General features: G+C 38.3%; 1 protein-coding gene across 2 annotated transcripts; it reads left to right on the forward strand.

The window, feature by feature from the left end:
- The first annotated feature begins 859 nt into the window (after positions 1-859).
- Positions 860-16,110, forward strand: hat1 (histone acetyltransferase 1). Of its 2 annotated transcripts, XM_071474573.1 has the most exons (12): positions 860-994; positions 2,636-2,707; positions 2,829-2,904; positions 5,400-5,520; positions 9,970-10,146; positions 10,304-10,425; positions 11,009-11,113; positions 11,483-11,589; positions 12,159-12,310; positions 13,128-13,244; positions 15,403-15,622; positions 15,908-16,110. In XM_071474573.1, the coding sequence occupies exons 1-11, from the start codon at positions 988-990 to the stop codon at positions 15,571-15,573; spliced, it is 1,227 nt and encodes a 408-aa protein (XP_071330674.1). In that variant the 5' UTR covers positions 860-987; the 3' UTR covers positions 15,574-15,622; positions 15,908-16,110. The 2 variants fall into 2 exon arrangements, with proteins under 2 accessions (XP_071330674.1, XP_071330665.1); XM_071474564.1 differs by having other exon boundaries at positions 15,403-16,110.
- The last annotated feature ends 4,365 nt before the right edge of the window (positions 16,111-20,475 follow it).

Genomic DNA, 20,475 nt, shown 5'->3' on the forward strand with positions numbered 1-20,475 from the left:
TTTGTATTAGCCTGATATCTTTGTATACCAAGGTGGGAGTGGTGGGGGGTGGGGCAACTCACTAACTAACTTGACTAACTAACTAACTTTAAAATTGTAGAAAAGCAAATATTTATCTATGTAGTTTTTTTTGTATATATCTTTTCTTTCTAATGACCATATTAAATCAATTTGAGGATCCCAAGATACAATAAAGCCTGTTTAATTAATTAAAAAATGTTAATATTTCTAAGTGTATTTTGGGTGGTAAAAAAAAAAAAAAACAAGCAACTTTTTTTCAATATCAACATGTGTGACAGATGTTTTCATTGATAATAGATTGATACGATGTACAAAATGTCACTGGGGGTCAATAGGGGCCCAACAACAAAGTTTTGGCCCATGGCCCCTTAGGAGGTTAATTCAGCCATGTCTGCTGTATAAAATATGCAATGAAGACACTGTTTATAGATTAACTACATAGTTTTTAGTATTTCTTTTAGAGTAAATGTTATTTATCAGCCAAGGTACAATGATATATTTACTAATATTGGCCAATGAACTGTCCTAACACTATATCTAGAGGACAAACGTTTGGGCTCTGGGAAACTGTCATGAATATTTTCTTTTAGTTGTTGTTGACATATTATTAACCAAACTACTTGCTATTTATTTAACTGAAAAAATAACAGACTATTGAAAATAGTTAAGTGATAGCCCTAAATATAACCAATTTCTGTGTGTAAATACATGTTTTTAAGTGTTTAACTCACCTGTGCATGTAGTAATTATTTGTAGAAAATTTTAGTTTTTATTTATATCACAAAGTTAATATGTTGTAAACTGATTGTTTCAACTGTGGTTTTATTTAAGTCTACAGGAGCAGTTGAAAAAAAAAACAACAAAAAAACTACATCCTGTTTCCACGGAAACACAAGGACCCGGAAGTCGTTCCAATTCCGCGGGTCTTTTGGGACAACACAGCTCCGCACAACACAGAGTGCAGAAATGGCGGGTAAGTGGCTAAATGCTTTCATGCCTTAATTGTCCTGTCTTCGTTTTAATGCGTATTCACCTACAAATGGACGTCACCCCTGCTTTGAGCCTGGTGGAGTTTTAAATCGGCTTGTGCCCTGTTCAAAACATAGCGACCTAAGCTAGCTAACGTTACATTGCGAAGCCAGCAGTGGGGGCCTGCATGCTAACGGTAAAAGCATGCTATCGGGCTGTCATGACATACAGTGTGTTTGTGTATTTACGCTTTGATTTCAAGTTGAATGCGTATTTCAAACGTACGGACGGATATTTGCGTCCGTTTTGGTGCATTTTCTCACACGACATGTTGTTAACTTAATGTGCTAACAGCTTATGTTACCCCACCTGAAAGAAACACCTGACTCTCGCTCACATTTTGAGGACATTTGTTAGTACATTTTGACAGATATTTCCCGCTTGAGAGAATGAAATTTTGAATATTCCAGTTCGTTGCTCATCCCCATAGAGCAGCTAAAATGATCAAAACACAGGATCTGTAGGCTACTCTATATATATATAATATATATTGAGTTGACGTTCACCTCATCAAAAATACCTCAGTGTCCTCTATGTTGCTCCGTAGAGGGCACAGATGGGGCAAATGCTACTAAAAGTTGGGGTTAAGGGGGCTATAGAGTCCACAAGTATTGTGATTGGTCAGCTTGGGCTGCTTGTGTTTTCTCCTGCATGTTTCTAGTGACAGTAGAGCTGCAACGATTGGTCAGTGAATCAATCAGTCCAATGCCAGAGAATTAAGCAGCTGTTACATTGACAGTCGTTTAATAATTTCTGTTGTATTTTCCAGCAAAAATGCCAGACATTAAATGGATCCAGGACTTGCTGTTTTATTTTCTTTTATAACATGAATGTCTAATTTTGGGCTGCTGTTCAGACAAAGCAAAACATTATATAACATGACTTAAAAAAAGATAAGATGAACCGATCAGATTTATTGAAGTACCTGTTAGTTTCAGCCCAGAATCACAGTAGAGGTGGTTGATAGCATCAGGGATGAGAGTATTTTAATCTTCTCTAGCAAAACCATTTCCATTGCTATTTAAATCAGGTTGGATCTTCACTGTCATGAATGATTTGTTGTACTCTAAGCATCGATGGCTTGACAAAGGATTGCATTGCATTAAGCTGCTGCTGACATTGAAGTAGTTGTTGGAAAGGAATAACTGGAAGTTGCAAGAATCTATACCACTGACATTGTGCATTAAGAAACAGATCTGCCAATTATTTTCTGGAGTAATTGTTTTGTCTATAAAAAGCTAGAAAATATTTTTTTAAAAATGGCTAGTATAATTAGTTTTTTTTGTCTGACCAACAGAATTCAAAGTTGGTCAGTTTACCATTATGTATGAAAAAGAAAAGCGTCAATCCTCACATTTGAGAATCTGGAACCAGAAAATGTTAGCAATTTTACTTTAAATCTAATTCTAATATCTAATATTAATCTAAATGATTATTTGATTATCACAATAGCTACAGGTTAATTTTCTGTTGATTGACTAATCAATTTATTCACTAGTCATTGCAGCTCTACTCTTAAGATGAAATGGAGCATTAGGAAATGGGTCTAAACTAACTAAACAACTAAAAAACTATTTCTCCTCAGGAGTGAATACCATGGAGAAAAAACTGGCTGAATACAAGTGTGACACCAATGAAGCTATATGCTTGAAGCTTGGTATGTTTATTTATTTTTTCTTTATTTTATATGTCTCATAAATGTATATGGTAGTATAGATATATGTTCCATGACAGCAGTTTGTTCGCTTTAATTAATTAAACCCGTCTTTTGCTCTCAGTTCGCTTTCCAGAGGATGTTGATGATGATGGCACTACATTCCACCCCGAGTACAGCCACCAGATTTTTGGAGACGAGTGAGTATTTTTTTTGGACATCATTACTTGTTATAATGATACAGAAACTATCACACACACCCCTGTGCAAAGAAAGATATTTAGCGACATCATGCATCTTCATTGCAATGCTAGCTCACTTTACATTCATAAACAATATATTCACTCCTGTGAGCTGCTAGGTGTAACCAGTATAATTATTGGCCTTTTAGCTGATACACAGGAGCAATGTTAGGTAATGTACTTTGCCCAAGAACATCTTGATGGTAGTTTTTGAATATATTCAAATGTGGCTGAAAAGAGTCCTTTGGCACTGTTCACACATAAAACTAAAATCTGTCTAGGTTAGCTAAGCTAGGCTAACCCTAACTAACTTCACCTCTGCATTTAACAGTTGAGTCTCATGTGTGTCTTTCTCATCTTGCTCTTGGAAAGAAAGTGAATAAGCTCATTTCTATGGGCTCAAATTAGTTGAATAAGATTTTGAGCCTGTAAAGTGATGTTCACAAGTAATTCAAGAGTCTGTAGTTGTTAATAGATCTGTGCAAACCTGTCAAATAAATCTTCATGAAAAATTAAAGTTTGTGGATGTGTAAAAAAGATTTATACACACATTTGCCAAATTGTCACACTATTCCTTTTCAAATTTGCGTATGCTTCATAGATGAAAAGGAACTGCAGTTGTTCCAAATGATCTATGTAATTATCCAAATTGTCAGAAAGTTCATTTAGTAACCTTGCAGCTTCAAACCAGTTTATGAATTTTAAGCACTTGCATTTCCCTTCAACTTACCGATCTCAATTTTAGTGTTATTCATAATTAACTGCTTAAATGCTTAACTGCTTTCTGCTGCTAGGGCTTTCTCAATCAAAACAATAACAAAAGATGGCGTTGGTTGACGTCATGAAATAGTGTGGGATCATGGGAGTTGTTGTCTTCACCACAATTATCTACAGAGGTCTCCTTCTCTCCAAAATAAACAGACCTGGTGACTGTTAAAGGCACTGAAAGCAGTTACACGTTTAAAGTCAGTGTTTCACTGGCGGTGTATGGCAGACACAGGACATTGGGGAAGGGTTGGGAGCTAAGACTGCTAATCTGACTAAGTGCTAACTTGTGAACCAGACCAGAGATTTTTTGTACCAGCAGCCGAATGATCCACAGAGGTGTCCTCCTCTCCATAACAAGTGGACCAGAGGGTTAAAAGAAACAACAAATAAAACAGTTTCACTTTAGAAATTGGTGCTTTGTTGACATTGTTCCGCAGACATGGGACATCTCGGAAAGGATGCATGGACATCCATGAGTGGATGGGACCTGAGCTTCCGTTTGCCTAGCTGTTTTCTCTGTTAATTTAAGATCCAGATGTCCAATGACTAAAATCCTTCATCCATTTAAAATATATAGTTGAAAACGACCAGGGTGTAAAACATGCATCTTAAAATGTTGCTTAAAACAGGATACAAGTCAATTATGAGTTTCTTGCAAGCAATGGGTTGATGAAGCCTTGTTCAAGTATTGAGGCTCTCAAGCCAACTGTGTTGAAAGTGTTCACTTGGATATGTAGAAATACCACTATATACGTTGTCTCCACAAGTTCCTTCATAACTTAGTCATGAACATTTAGAGTGGTAAGTGAGCCCTTGTTCCCTGTATGGAGGCATCTGCATTTGTTATGATTGCACTCATTTATTCTGGGTTTTCCTTTAATTAGTCAGCCATCAGTATGTTTAAGTGGTCTCATGATTTATTCATATGTTGTATTTTCATATTCTGAGGCCTTAATAACAAACCTGACTCAGTACTTTTATTTTATTACCACTACGTAATACTTTCTCATAGTCTTTCCTGATAGAGGTCATGAAGTGAAGTTTGCAGAGTCAAATACATAAGGGGCCATAGCATGTGAACATGAACAGTTCCCTGTCTTGCATGTTATTTGAGCCTCACGAAAAGCTGCAAGCTGTACCACATTTTTGTCCTAATGTGGTACACAAGAGAGGCAAGACTTAAATTGTTGGCAGTGACACCTGTGTCTGCGTGTAGGCTTACAGCAGCGTGTCGTTGCGCTCTAAATTGCATTCCCAAATTAGTCAAAACTAGGATTGGTTATTTTTGCACTTGCTGCAATCAGCTCAAAGAGAACTTGGTAATTGGGGCATTAATTATTTCAGCAAGTGTAATTACTAGTAAAGCTCAATCATACAGTTGCATAATGATGAAATCTATTTTGCTATAAACTGCCAGTGATATGATGGTGAAAGAAACAATGCAACACGGTGAAATGGCCAGACCTCCAATAAACATTTATCGTCTACTCCTGGTGTATGCTCAATAAATTTCGTTGAATAAGAATAATTCGATTTTGTGTCCTCTTAATATAAATTAATCTTAGACTGCACAGTACATAAAAAAGCTTCTTTATGGTTTTCCCTTTGCCAGTCACTGTCTTAGTTTTTAAAAAAATGTGTAACTTAACAAGGATTTCTAATAATTTCAATCACTTTGTCTGCAGTGAGGTTGCTTTCGGATACAAAGGTCTTCAGATACAGCTGTTCTACACTGCTGGAAACCTGAGCACCCTCTTCAAAGTGAAATACTCCTCAAAAGTTACTGAGACGTTTGATTGTGTGGAGGTAGGACATGCATTTCTTAATTCTTAAACTCTTAGAAGCAGTGGCACCTTTCATTGTGACTATTCGTGCTGTGGCAAGATCACTTCTTTCTATGCTTGTGTTCGCCATTTTCTAGTGTTATTGTGATAGTGATTGGTAACGATGCTGTGCTGATTGTTTATCATCATCAGTCTACCAGTATGAAGAAAATATTCCTTAAACAGGCACAAACATTGGGGTGTTAAAATACCCTACCTCCTGCTGAAATATTATCCTTTTTCCAAAACTTTCTCCATTATTCTTTAAAGAGAGAGCATTATGGAAAACAAGAATTGTATAGTAGTGATGTATTTTAATTATATTGAATCAAGAAATCATGAAACTGGTACCAAATGAGTCTTTGAGGGGATCATTTTTCATCTTTAAAACAAGCCGTACTTAATTGCCTCTCTGCGTGGTGTCACAACTGGAAAACTAATGATTTTTAGTTAAAGCCGAAACAGGTGACTCACACCAACCCCTAAAGTCAAGTCAAGCATCTAGCAGCTAAAGACTAAGATGTTTTGCTCAGGAGTTGGCTGAGCAAACTAAAGCCTAACAGTGGGTGAATGTTGGATTTTTATTCTTTCAGTGGCTGATAACAGGAATCCAGTGGGAGGCTTGGTCTGCTGCATGTAAAAAGTAATTTGTTTGCTACAAGCAAACCAGAATAGGAGGAATAACAATCAGGGGGAATACACAAGACACATTTCATAGTACTGTGAGATCAATAATTAAAGACAAGTTGAACAAATATGCCACAGCTGTAGTTTGTCTTGACAATGCTGTCTCTTTGAGGAAGACATTGGTGATCGGGCTATCATGAGATGTGTGGACTCTCTGAAGGGGCTACAGGGTGCCATGGCTGAGAAACACTGTACATTAGACAGTTGTTGGCTTGGTGTTTCAAAGTGGAGCATGGCTCTATGGTCTGAGACCTGAATAGAAGTTTTTGGACAGCATGCTAAAAAATTTAGGTTTCATATAAACCAAACACCATACATCAGCAGACACACACCAACCCCTAAAACTAATGCAGTACAACACAACACCCTGCAATAAATCCTACCCCCATGAAGGTTTTAATGTTCCTTTTTTTGTTGAAACTGTTTTAGAGAGGTGTCGATTCAACTGGATAGTCTGATGGCAGCAGTTTGTGGTGCTGTTGAATTGTATTGCACTATGATGAGATGTGTTTCTAATAATAATTACTAATTTTGTCCTCCACTATTAGAACAGTGAGAACAGACTAAATATTAGAATAAAGGTTTCTTTTTACTTTGCCATTAAAGAGTCCATCCTGTGGATCACATCGGCCAAAACAGACTTCTTACCTACACTGTGATTCACCATTGAAAAAGTTTGTATATTATTGGTAATATGATGAAAACAAAAAGGCTTTTTATGTGTTTTGAGGGTAGTTGAAAAAAATATTAGTTTTTGATACCCAGAGTCGCACATAATTTATGTCTTTTGGAAAACCAATAGCAGGCGATGGCAAAAGTGAAAATTACAAGGATTTCATTTTATTTGTCAAACATGTTGAAAATCTGTGACACATAAAAATACAGAACAATTGATGCCCTTATTAATCTGAAGTTTAGTTTATCAAACTGTAACTTTGATAGACAAACACTATAAATCTTTACCGAGTGGTTGCCTCCATATTTGTAAGACAGAAGAACTGTGCGATCAATTATTTTGAGCGGAGGAGATAGACCTCTTTCTGTGTTTGGTGTGCGGCAGTTTCTTGTTTCTTCACTTACTGAAGTAACTTTGAGCCTCTCTGGGTGGTGACATTATTCCTGTAAGAAATCTCCAGTTTTGTTAGAGTAAATCTCATCTCAACATGGCCCCCTATGGCAGTACACTAATCCTACTCCTCCCTGTCGGAAGACAAGGCTTTTAAGCAGTTTTGTACGTGGGGTCTAACATGAGACATTGATTTTCAGAGGTTTGTGTGATTGAATCAGCAGGAGGAGTAATGTGACACGGTTGGGTATCTTGTATATACATTTCCAGGAGGGAATTGCTGTTCAAGCCATTGACAATCAAAATCTTTGCGGGTGAATATCTGTAAACTGATTTTCAATAGGTTAAGATTTAGTTTTTTAAAGAGACACCAAGTGTATGTAATGAGTAATTTATTAATTAATCAGTCAGATACTCATCAGTTAGTTTCAGTCTTGCTCTGAGAGTAGCGCTGCTTCGTGTGTACAACTTTCTGCCTTTCAGTAGTTGCCAGAACTAGGAATTAACATATCAACAGTGCGTATTTGGACAAAAACTGACAGTAAAGTGAAATACTTGTCCTGTTTTCTCCTTCTCCGAGACCTCACAAAAGGCCACTGGCAGCTTTGAACATTTCCTGAAGTCGTCAATGCAGCAAACGTGCAGAATGAGTACAAGAATTAGCAAGGGCCCCTATTGAGGTCAGATGATTCAACTGTGGGACATCTGTCCTGTCTAGAGACAGCAGGGGGCCCCATACTGGACAATGTGGCCTTCAACTGGTGGTAGTGGGAGCAGTGGTGTAACCTTTGAACTCAACAGGATTTGGTGTTTCTGCAGATGCTCTCAAATTATGAATAACCCCATATAACGGTGATGGTTCCTTCACATAGCAGTGATGGGCATCACTTTCATCTCTGGCGACTCCAAAAAAAAAAAAAAAAAAAAGAATTACCATGGCAACCAATTCACTGTTTTTAAACGTGAATAGGGCCATTAGACTTTTAGGGAACATAGTTTGAAGCTGATATTCAAACTGAAACGTGATGGCTGGCTTCCTGTCTCTGTGTGCCACTACTTAGTGTTCAGCGTTGACCCCTGAGTGTTCACCTTGTTAAGGGTTTGAGTGCAGCTGGTGTAGAGGTAGAGAGTGAGGGGAGCAGCAGAGTTCAGGCTGCATCTGAAGAGTGTTTGTCTCTGAGTGCGTGTGGACGGTCGGGGTGCGGTGCAGCTGGTGACAGAAGAGTGCAAGAGACGAGGGGAGGCAGAGATGGAGTTTATGCAGCTGCTGCGTTGATACAAGACTCTCATCAAAAATCACCTTCTCCCCTTTAAATTGGCCAAAAAACACATACTACTGGACTTGTCATGGAAAACGCTCATATTGGTGCCAGACTTTTTTTGCACATGGGGTACAAACTTGAACATGCTGCTGAATGTGTGTAGTGGTTATATGCGGATGTGCGAACATGCTTCAATTTAAGAATTTAAAACGAATACTGCACAAAAATTACAAACCGAAAATTTCTTGTGAATCGTAAACGTAGTATGGTCTGTGCAGTAAATTAAAGAGATGAAATAACAACAACACAACAAATTAGATAGTTTGTACTCCCTTTGTGCTTATTGTTAGAAATCAAAGACATTAACAAAGTGTTCTAAAGGTAGATTGTTAAGTTATATTCATGCCAAACTAAGGCATCTATTCTGGAAGGCTGTGCAATTTAGTGTCTAGTATGTAGGAGAGTGCCTAGGATAAAGGGACTTGTTTGTCCATGGCCTTTTAAGTATGCTCCTTGTTCCTTAGAAATGTGGCTGAACAATTACAATGGTTAAGAGGCATTCAGCTGCAGGTGCATTACTTCCAGTTAGATATTAGCTGATGTCTGAAAGCGGGGAATTAGCAGAATGTTGTATTAGCCTTTTGTAGTGCATTTTGCTCAGACCTTCTTCATTTCCCAGTTTCAATGCTGAGCAGCAAGGGTCTCTGTGCCGACATAATGCCCATCACACATGTAAATGGTGTGAAAGGGCTGCTTAGCAAAGTGTTCTCATGTCAATCCTTGTGGAAATGGATACAATGCAAACATTACAGCTGAACTAACCACACGTTGCACTGAGTAAAAAGTCCAAGGGTAGGGCCCCTTTGTCTCTGAGGCTCTTTGAAAACGCAGGGGCAAATTCATTTGATTGGGTTCACTTGGCAGGATTAGAGGAGAGGCCTCTATTATGGATGCCCAAAGGTTTGTTAAGTTGAGATCAATTCATAAGATTTTATTTCCCAGTGAGAAGCAGAAATGCGTTTATTGTGGCAACTTCATCACATATTCATGGCTTAACATAAGTAGTAAATGTACTGATTTAAGTGGTCTTTTCAGTGGGAAGGGTGCTGCTGTGGTCTCTGCTTAGCTGACAGTTTTAATTGCCTAATGGTTTTCTTTTCATTGGCACAAAACATGTATGCTTCCAGTTTTATGTTACAGGTTATTCTGCACTTTTTTTGCTGACTTTACTAATTTAAGAACAGTCATTTCTATCAACAAGAAATCTGTGTGTACATCACAAAGTATATAGACATTTTTTTGATAATACGTTACTGGTCACATTTATGGAAATGTCTTACAAACATGAACTAGATTGTCCTTTATCAACCTGATCTGTTTGTTGTATTATTAAATTCATTCACATTGTGTTATCCAGCCTGATGATGTTGAAGGGAAGATCCGGGAAATAGTTCCTGCTGGGTTCACCTGCAACACTGACGACTTCATCTCACTGCTGGAGAAGGAGGCCAATTTCAAGCCCTTCGGCACCCTGCTTCACACATACACAGTCCACAGCGAGGAGGCAGGAGAACTCACATACCAGATTCACAAGGTACGAAAGTCATTTACTGCCCAATCTTACCAATCCAGGAAGCCTTTTAGACTTTATTATCAGTTTTTAACTTTTTGTAGTTGTTGGTAATCAGATGGCAGGGACAAGATTAAACTCTAAAGCATCTCAAACATTTGTTTTTGCCATACACCCCCAGGCTGATATTACCTGTCCGGGATTCCAAGAGTACCATGAGCGCCTGCAGACCTTCCTCATGTGGTTCATAGAGACTGCCAGTTTCATCGATGCAGACGACGATCGTTGGGACTTCTTTCTTGTGTGAGTGCCCTCCTTAATTGACATCAAACCCACCCCCACCACCCCTCTTGCACCCACCCCTACGCTAAAGCCTTTATTGTGTCATTGAAAAACAAAGCCCCCCTTTGAGGCGCTTGTGACCAATTACCAGGCCAGTTTGATTATATTTCCCCCGTAGGAGAATTGTTGATCAGGCAAGAGCTTCCTTTGTGCCAAAAGCCCTTTTCAGATTTTTCAGGGGCAAGAGCTGAATTGAATACTGTTGTCTTTTGAAACACTGAACAATGTCTTAACAGTAAAAAGAGCCTCTGCCAGTGTTTTCTTTACCCTGGCACTTATTAATACTGACAATGGGGAAAATGGACTGAAGTGATTTTGAGGAGCTCAGTCCCTCCTCCAACCCCTTCTCTTCCTCTAAGTTGTAGTACTCCAATTAAGTGCATAATGTATTCAGGTTGTAGCAGGTGTACCAATCGGGGCCTGGCTGCTCTAACATGCTGACGTTGGGGGGTGAAGGGTGGGCACGAGAACAGAGAGGCTAAAATGGCCACTGGATGGGAGTGTGCCTGTAATTGACCTGTTTGCCTTTGTGTTTTATCTGCAGATTTGAAAAGTACAATAAAGATGGGGAGACTCTCTACGCAACTGTTGGTTACATGACAGTTTATAATTACTACGTGTACCCAGACAAAACCCGACCACGTGTAAGGTAATTGCTGGGGCAGCACGTGCCTTCCTATTCTTTTGTATGAAAAAGGAGTGGAAAATTATACATTTCTTTATCCTCTTCCCAAAGAGCCCAAATTACTGGCTTATATAGCCAACCATTCAGCCAGATTTTGTTTCATTACCCAACCAGGGTGATTTGTATGTGAAAACAACTTTATAGATAAGCTTTTGATGTGATTTGATTTGTTGCATTGATGGATCAGTATAACATTCTATTATTTCCTGCTTTCAATCAGACTTTCTGTTAATGCTCAGAATAACTACTCAGTTCCCTTAAATTTGTTTTGTGAGTGGTTTTGAACGAACCTGGTTTCATGTTTGCATCTCCTTTTGCCCTTTAACTAAACAGCCAAATGTTGATCCTGCCTCCGTTCCAAGGAGAGGGTCACGGAGCTCAGCTTCTGGAGGCAGTGCACAGATTTTACTGCAGCCTGCCCAAAGTACAAGACATCACAGGTTAGTTAATTAATAAAAAAAAAAACCAACTATTTATGGTGTTGAAGAAGGCATGGATAAACATTTAATCTAAAATCCTTATGTCACCTACAAACAGTTTAAATTATTTTTCTCTGTAGTTCGTGTATCCAGGGGGTGAGTTAATTTGGAGGGCTGGCATATATACCAGAATGTGCTGAGGCTCTATTGAAACTAGTTGGATCGAAATGGTTGCTTTTCATAAAGACAGAGGATGAATACTAAAGAGGCATCCCAGCTCCTTTCCTTTCAGAGAGGAATCCTTTTCAAGACAGAACTTAAAAATCTAGCAGTTGAATAGGCAGAAGGTTCGCGGTTCATCTGGACTTGAGTAATATGTTTTTTCACTGTTGTCTAAAACAACTTCTCAACCAACTTCTCAAAAATGTTTTGAAAATATTTGAAACGTGTTTTTTTTGTAGGCATAAAAATCCTTTTCCTGCTCCCCAACACACAACAAACATGCACATTGACCACAATGTTAACAATAACATGTACTGAATCCCATCATATGTGTCTCACTTTAATTATGTTATGATGTTTGTTTCCAGCTGAAGACCCCTCTGAGAACTATGTGAAGCTGAGAGACTATGTGCTGGTCAAACTTTGTCAAGGCCTGCCATCCTTCGCTGTTGACAAGCTGCACCTCGGCTTCTCAGCTGACATGATCAAAGAGGCACAAGACAAGTTGAAAATCAACAAGGTGCTACATGAGGCAGCGCCTGATGATTATTTTTATCAATCTGTTTTCGATAATAGTTGAGTGTATAAAATGTCAGAAAATGCCCATCATTATTTCCAGAACTCAAGGTGTTGTCTTAATGTTGCTTGTTTTGTTTTTACTAACAGTCCAAAACCCCAGATATTTACTGAACAGTGATTTAAAAAACAGAGCTTGATAAATCAATTAAATGGTTAATCATTATTGAAATTATTGTCGATTGAGGAGCAGTTCCAGCATTAAGACACAAGTTTTAGAGCTTCCAGTATGGATGAGTGTAAAGGTAGCTGACCATAAAGGCTACAAGATGTAAAGTTTAATGTTTTACATATTTATGAGGTCTGTATCAGGTACCATAGTTCACTTTCACTCACTGTACAATATAATGCAGCCCTTCATACGCTACAATAACCACATCATCCAAATCTAATCGTTTATTTTAGTTTTTTCTTCTTTTGTGTAGCAGTTTACTTTTACACTGAGAATAAATCACCCGTTGTCATTTGGTAAATAAGAACTTTCAGTTTTCCCATGTTTAGCAACTGTTTTTGTTGCTTTGCCCCTAAATACTTGTTGTCTTGGTTCATTTAACATGGAATCTGTGACGTAAATGGACAAAGTGGTGGCTTTTCTTCAGAAAAACTTTGTTCTTCTCGGTACAGATACATAGAGGCCCGATTTATCATATGCCCTTAATAGTTTGACTTTCGCCAATGGGAAGCATTTTGGAATATACATAACATAATACAAATAAAAATCACATGAAAAATAATTTGGTTTTTTTCCCCTTCTTCTACAGAAACATGCGAGGCGAGTGTACGAGATCCTGCGTCTGAGAGCAACAGACATGAGTGATGAAGAAAAAGCACGAGAGTACCGTTTGGAGGTGAAGAAGAGGCTGTTTGGACCATACAGGGTGAGATTTTAATCATCACAGCTTCAGTGCGATGTACTTTGCATGTCAGTGGGGAGAAGGTCAAAGAGTTCATGAAGACTGAGATTCTGAGGGAGAGAATTCCACACGTATTCAAATAAATCTGAATGTCAACTTGTCTGTGTTGCTGTCAAACAAAAATACAGTGAGCTGTCATCTACCTTTTATTAGCATAACATTACAGGTGTTCAGTGTAGGAAACAAAATGGCCCAGGCACAGCATTAACTTGATTAGCTTACAGCACCATCTTGTCACTGTTTATTATGTTACCTTTTTAAAACAGCAGAAAAATTGATCTTAAGTCCCATGAAAGTTGATAGATTATTAGTGCCATATTGTTACAGCCACAATAGGCTGCACTAGGTATCTGTGGTTTTGCTGCTGCTGGAGCTTTTTTCTATTCAGGCACAGGTCATTAGTCAGGATTTGCATTTCTTTGGGAGAAATAATTTTCATGAAAGTGCAAAGCACTTTTTCAAAAAAGCTGCTACTATTCAGAGTTCTGTAGCCTTACTGTTGCACTGCTTTTTGAACTTCATCAGGAAAACAGTTCAATTTTTATCAAATTGCTTTTTGTTATTTTCTCATGTTTTTCTGGGCAAGTTTTCTTCGAGTTTCAGAGATGTAGTGTAACTTAAGCCTGGTGAACAGAATATCATAAGCTTCGACGATTCACCAGGCTTGACAGTGGAAAATACTAGATAGATCTGTGTGCACCAGAATAAGACCTTACATCCTGTTTGCTTGTGACATTTTATATTTTAGCTGCTTGCTGAGACTTTGCATGCCAGCCATTAGAGAATTTGCTGTCAGCAGGGAAACCGCATGTCTCAAAAAAGGCAGAATCTGACATGGAAAAGACCTGTGTGGTGAAGAGGGAAGTAGGAATTCTTTGGGAGAGTGGCAAGGAAAGATCTGGTGGCCAGATGCAGACCGTTTTTCCTTCCCTGAGGAGATTTAGCATGTAGTTAGTTGAATGGCAGAGGCCGTTGCTCTGTGAATGTGAGGGAGATTATGCTTTCTGCTCTTTCCCCCAATTCCCCACTGACCATGTCTGCATGCATATGCATGCACGCAGCAGATTGCACTGGACTGCATGTGAATGTATACTTGTCCGACCATGCCTAGAACCTTTAAGCTTTCTGATTTCACCACAAATGTCTATGCCACTGTCTACGAAGACATGCTTACGGTGTATAAATTGTAATCTATTCATTCACTGGCATGTGCCTTCATTACAATTAACATCGGCACTGTAGTTTATTTTGAGTCAATCCCACATCCTTCTGCCTTACAGAGGAGCACCAAATGCATATTAATTCACGCTGAAAATAGTCCCCACAAGGGCATTATATGCTCCTGTTTGAGTAACATCTGCTAAAAAGTGTCCAACTGTTTTATTTTCCTTTTTTTTAAAATGTATTTTCTCCCACAACCACTCTTCTTGGAAGACAAATGTATTAAAATTACTACAAGAATTGTGTTTAACCTTTGTATACATTTAGCATTACTCTCAATAAAATTTCATGGACTATCAGTTGGTAATTGTTGAAGTTATTGAATTATATACTTGATGGATTATGATAGTAGTGATCATGATTAGTTAAAGAGCTTGTTATTAAAGACAGAAAGTCCAGACTTAAAGAACTAAAAACAACTTAAATGTATAATGAGACTTTGAGTGTAGTAATAAATCCAGTTTTTCCAAGACACAGTGGTCAAACTGTTTTCTATTTTGTTTTGTTTTTGTTTTGTTTTTTTAGCAAGTATTGAGTGTAGACTTAATGTGGCTCATTAAAACTGGTGATTGGTCCTGTTAGATCATCAATACACTCAAAATTTGTGTTCACATGCAGGTGTTTAAAGAGTCTAGTCCAAACACAACACTAGAACCACTATGGACATGGTACAAAACGCATAAATCTTATCATTTTATCAATATCTCTCCAATAAGGTATATCTTATAAACCCTTTATAATATATCCCTTATCAGAAAACGGCACCTATATATAAATGGAAAAGGAGCTCAAATTTCTCACCGCCTACTGTTAATTAGCAGGTTTACGTGCTGTTGTAAGAAGTAACCAAACAGTTTTTAAAACTTCACTGGTGTGTGTTTGTGCTGTTTATGTTGTGCAGAAGAATCAGAGGGAGCTGGCAAAGATGAGGAAGTGCCTGCGGCCGGAGGAGCTGGTGTCCCACATGGGTCAGATGGACACTCAGACACAGCACGAGGAGCTGGAGAAGAGTTATCAGCTTGTCGTGGAGGACTACAGGAGAATCATTGAGAGGCTTGCAACACAGGCCTGATCAGACTGCGAGATACTGCTGGCCTGGAGCCCATCCTCTCAACATACAGGTGGTCTGCCCTGTCTGTACAAAGCCCACATCATCACAGACTTTAGCTGCAACCGAGAGGAAACTCTCCTGATTTGACAAAATCACTGTTTTAATAAAGAGTGTTGCAACTGTATAGTAACTGGTGTAGCAGTGATAGGTTGCTATGGAAAATGCCTGTCTGTTCCCCAGCTGATGTTGATACAGTAGAGGAGGAGAATAGCGCAGCTGGAGGGTGAGACTTCCTGTTTGTCTCAACGTGTTTAATCACATTGTGTGGGATTAAATGATATGTAATACTTCACAGGTGATAGGAGGTCCACTACCCTGCAGAGAAACCCTGCTTCTTCTCCATCATAGACATTTTTTAAAGATCTTTTGTCACAACAGTTCCCAATGTGTTTTGAAGCACTTCATACTGAAAATTAAAAACCGGTTTTGTATATTGCTCAAATGGAGTGATTCTTATTGTAGAGAACAAAATAAAACTGAGCAATTCTTGTTTTTTGACATTTAGGTTTTCATTCATTTCAACATTTTGAGATCAAACATTTTAATTGTATTTATTTGGACACAATACTCGCATAATAATTCAGAATTTAAAAAATAGACAAGAGGCGACAAAGACAACAAAATAGGCTAATAGTAGTAAACAAATGGCAGTCATGGCCTTTACAAACTTAGGAGTTTCATGATAGACAGTTAAGAGTTTACAGCCATGTTAGCAGCTCTGTTATGTTGTACATAGACCATAGACTGTATATAAAAAGACATAGGCACAGCTAAATGCTCACATTAGCCTGCTGACTTCCTCTCAGTAGCCACATTTCCATTAACCTGCTTAATGTACAATTTGAAATCGTGAACTTAAAAACGAGTAATGGAAACGTGAATTTTGAAAAAACTCAAATGTTGCAAAAACTTTTTTATATGCTCACATGGGGTGGTTTTTCAGCCTATTTGACAAAGAAAAATATTCCGCCAAATTAAAATGGAGACGTTCAATTTGTGGCGGCTGCTGCATCATGTCCCAAGGAGCCTGTTTCAGCTGAGAGGCAGGCTGCCTGAAATCTGTCATCACGTTTTATAATTGTTTTTTGCAACCTCACCTCAGGTTTTCTGTGTATTAAACATGGAAAATAATAAAGAATAGACTAATGATAATACTAATAATACTACTACTACTACTAATAATAATAATAATAATCTTATTTATAGAGCACTTTTCAAAATCCAAATTACAAAGTGCTTCCCAAGGCTGCAAAATAAAACAGACACAAATGTCTTTGTTTTTTATTCCACAAGTTCTTTGTGAAAACCTGGCGTCTACATTATCCACAATGCAGCTCAACTGCCATCTGTTCAGCCACTTTAAGAAAACCTGACTGGTGGTAAGTAACTTTTGCTACAGTACAGTCTTTACTTCTACTTGAGTAACTTCATTTTATGTTAGTTTATACTTCTAGAGGACAATATTATACTTAGGACATTTATTTTAAAGCTTTTGTTATTAATTATTGTTATAAGTAACAGGCCATTCTGTAATATAAGGTTTATTTCTGTTACTTTAAGTATTATTTAGTTGCAAATACTTCAGTACTTGAATGTATGACTTACTTGTAGCAAAGTATTTCTGTGTGTGGTATCTTAAGATCAGGATGTAGAGCAGGTTGTCAACTAATTGGAAGGTTGGAGGTTCAATTCTTCCTCGAGTCCACGTGTCAAAGTGTCCATGGGCAAGATACTGAACCCAAATTGCTGATGTGTTGTCAGTGTGTGATTGTGTTTGTGTGAGATAGAAAATACACAGGTAGCAGCTTCTCAAATGTATGAACGTGTGAGCGAACGGGTGAGTGTGGCTTGTAGTATGAAGCGCTTTGAATGGTCCATAAGACTAGAAAAGTGCCATATAAGTGCTGTCCATTTAGCATTTCCACCACTTCCTGGTGACATGACATTTATCCACTAACAGACACATTTGTGGAGATTCTGTTATATCTGTTCTTTTTCAGCACCATAACCAAGAGACATTTCCTACAAGATTAAAATGTTTGTTACATTTCCAACATTTGTTATCTTCAGTTTAACCCATTAGAAACCATTTTAAATCTATGAATAATTTTAACTTTCATAAATCTTCTAGATCTCTTTGCCATATTAGTCTCAGGCATCTGCATAATCTAGTTTGAGTGTAAAAAATGTTTTTTTTTAAATATATAAAATACTAATGCAGAGATGAATGTACCAGAAGACTTGAATCATATTTTCTTCTTTATCCAAAGTCCCACACTCCACCTTAAGTAATTGAAACATTTTCTATTTTTAAATTCCCTTTATCATTTCATCATTCTTTTCAGTCCCACAAAAAATTAAATAAATCTTAATTATTACTATATTATTGGCTATTTCACTGCTTTATTCTGCTTTTTAGACAGAATAGTTAGTGGGGTGTATTTCCTTTAGCATTTCCAGCTATTTTCATATCCTCCCTGATCATAACTCTTAAACGGATTCATGATGAGAATTGTAAAGAGTAGAGACTGAACAGCTCACCACTTAAATGTCCCCTTAAATCCGGCCTGTATGTGAAGGAGACGATGTATAGATAGTCATATAGAATTTGAAATGTTTTTAAGCTGGTGCTGTTGACCTGATTAATGCGTTTCCCAGGATGTGTTGTATGTATTTTAGCCATTATAGGGATGTAACACTGTCCAGGCACCCTCTTGCAGCTAATGCAACTTCTGATTGCTGCTGATGTTGAGTGTTATACTAATGAGTATTATGGTTTTCAATTGAAAACCTTTGTGCCATTGTATTGCCCCCGCTTGTGCAGATCACTATGATGAATACCCATCATACTTTATGATACTTTAGCACATTGTCACTAAATGAAGGCTGCCAGGTCAATTTTCAATTTTTTCCCTCTCCACTTGAAACAAGACAAAACCTTGGAACCCTTCACATCTCTAATTCAGATTGATTGAATCCACTCATGGCCACAAGGGGCCTCATCTCACTGTAGTTTTCTCTGCTTTTTCTGCTGTGAGTGCACATTTCGCGTCGCGCTGCACAGACTCAGCCGACTGACCTGCGAGTGGGAAGTGGCATTATTGTTTAGTAGGCTCATGAGTTTATGTGCCGCCTCATTAATTCCACCAGCAGTACATGACTGTTTAATAGAGCCATCGTCGGGTTTTCATGCAGCATGTTGACGCAGCTACTCCGGTCTTCACATATCTGGTGGATGAGGAGAGCGAACTACTGTGCATGTGGATTGCTTGGACGATCTGCAGGCCTCTGTGTGCTTGTCAGAAGGCTGTGAAAGCCCTTTTGCTCCTTTAGACCACACAGTTGAGTTTACAGAAGCTTAATTGTCCTCCCCCCACAGTTCACACTGAGTCTATCCTGGGCCCTCATGTCCCATTGCACCTGTCTGTAAATACTCAAAGTATAAAGGAGACTGTTTTTTATTTAAAGGAAAACTTAGACATTTTAATGCTTATTCGCTTTCTTGCCAAGAAGCACACCAGTTGCCGGACAACCAGCTCAGACTGCAGGAAGTTAATTTGTCGATGTTGTATTTTAACACTTTAGTTTTTGAATGGATTAAACAAACAAGACACAACGTGGTAATTAGTGAGCTTTAGAGGTGCTGCTCGGTGCATTTTGTTCACTCTTTCCCCATATCCTGTATTTTTATGCTAAGCTAAGCTAACTGGCTGCTTGAACTCGCTTCGTATGAGTCACACAGACATGGGAGGGGTATCAACCTCGTTGTCTAGCTAACTCTTACCAAGAAAGTGACGGAATTATTATTTGAGATATATAAATCATTTGCAAATTAATGCATAATGAAAATTGTCATTACTTGCTGCAGTATTTCTGATGCGATGCTCATTCCCAAGTGTTCATGATGTTAGATCATAGAATACTACTAACACTGTTTTGACTGTTTTCGAGAGTTGCATTTTTATCAGCCTTTTGAGAATAACTATTTTGGTAAACGATCATCAGCAGTTCACTCTCTTCAGATTTTTGTATTTTTTCCCTGTCATTGTTTATTGTCAATCAAACCTGAAAATGACAGAGATTACAAAGCTGTTGCATCGTGGGCCTTGATTGTGAAGTACGGTGGATTTCTGTGCTTCTAGCATTTTAGACATCACAGAAATACATGTATATAGATTTTGAGCTGTTGAAGATGTCAGGTTTATATATAAAAAACAAAGCCACATCCAGTCTGAGAAGTGCAATATTCAGCATGTCTATTTCAGCTTATTCCCCCTCTGCAGTTGATCAGCCATTCAGGTGCACGGAATTGAAATCTTAAGAAGGCAGGGCACTTTCTCCCGGAGTCGAGGCTATTACAGTGGATCCAGCAGTGGGGCCTCAGTCGCTGTGCTTTTGTAAGAGGGACACAGTCTGTCCATTATGTTGTGTCAGAGTGGAGATGTGGGAGGTTGATTTATGTCTGAAACTCATGGGTTTCAGTCTCCCCTCTCTCACTTTTCATATTTCACAAGAAGGGAGAAAAAAGGGAGGGACATCCATTAATGCTTGCATTTCCTCACTTTTCCCCTTCATGTTTTAACATGTTTAATCATGCAAATAATTGAACTTACATTAAAGCAGGCAGAGAGGCTTAATGCCATTATCCTGTGAAATGACAACAGCAGTATCAAGCTCTATCTGAATATTTGGTTTCACCTGTTGGCATTTCTGCTACTGTTACCTTATGGCGCCTCCACCTCTCTCTACTGAGGCAGACAGTCAGGGAGTTTTGGACTGGAGCCCAGCTGGACTGAAGGATCTGCTGAATATGATACCTGTGTGGAGGAGCTCCAGCGTCTTAGCCCCCAGGTTCCCAGGAGA

This window comes from Trachinotus anak, unplaced genomic scaffold (assembly GCF_046630095.1).
Source record: "Trachinotus anak isolate AG129_WGS33_773 ecotype Australia unplaced genomic scaffold, CSIRO_AGI_Tana_v1 ptg000001l, whole genome shotgun sequence".
Lineage (NCBI taxonomy): Eukaryota > Metazoa > Chordata > Actinopteri > Carangiformes > Carangidae > Trachinotus > Trachinotus anak.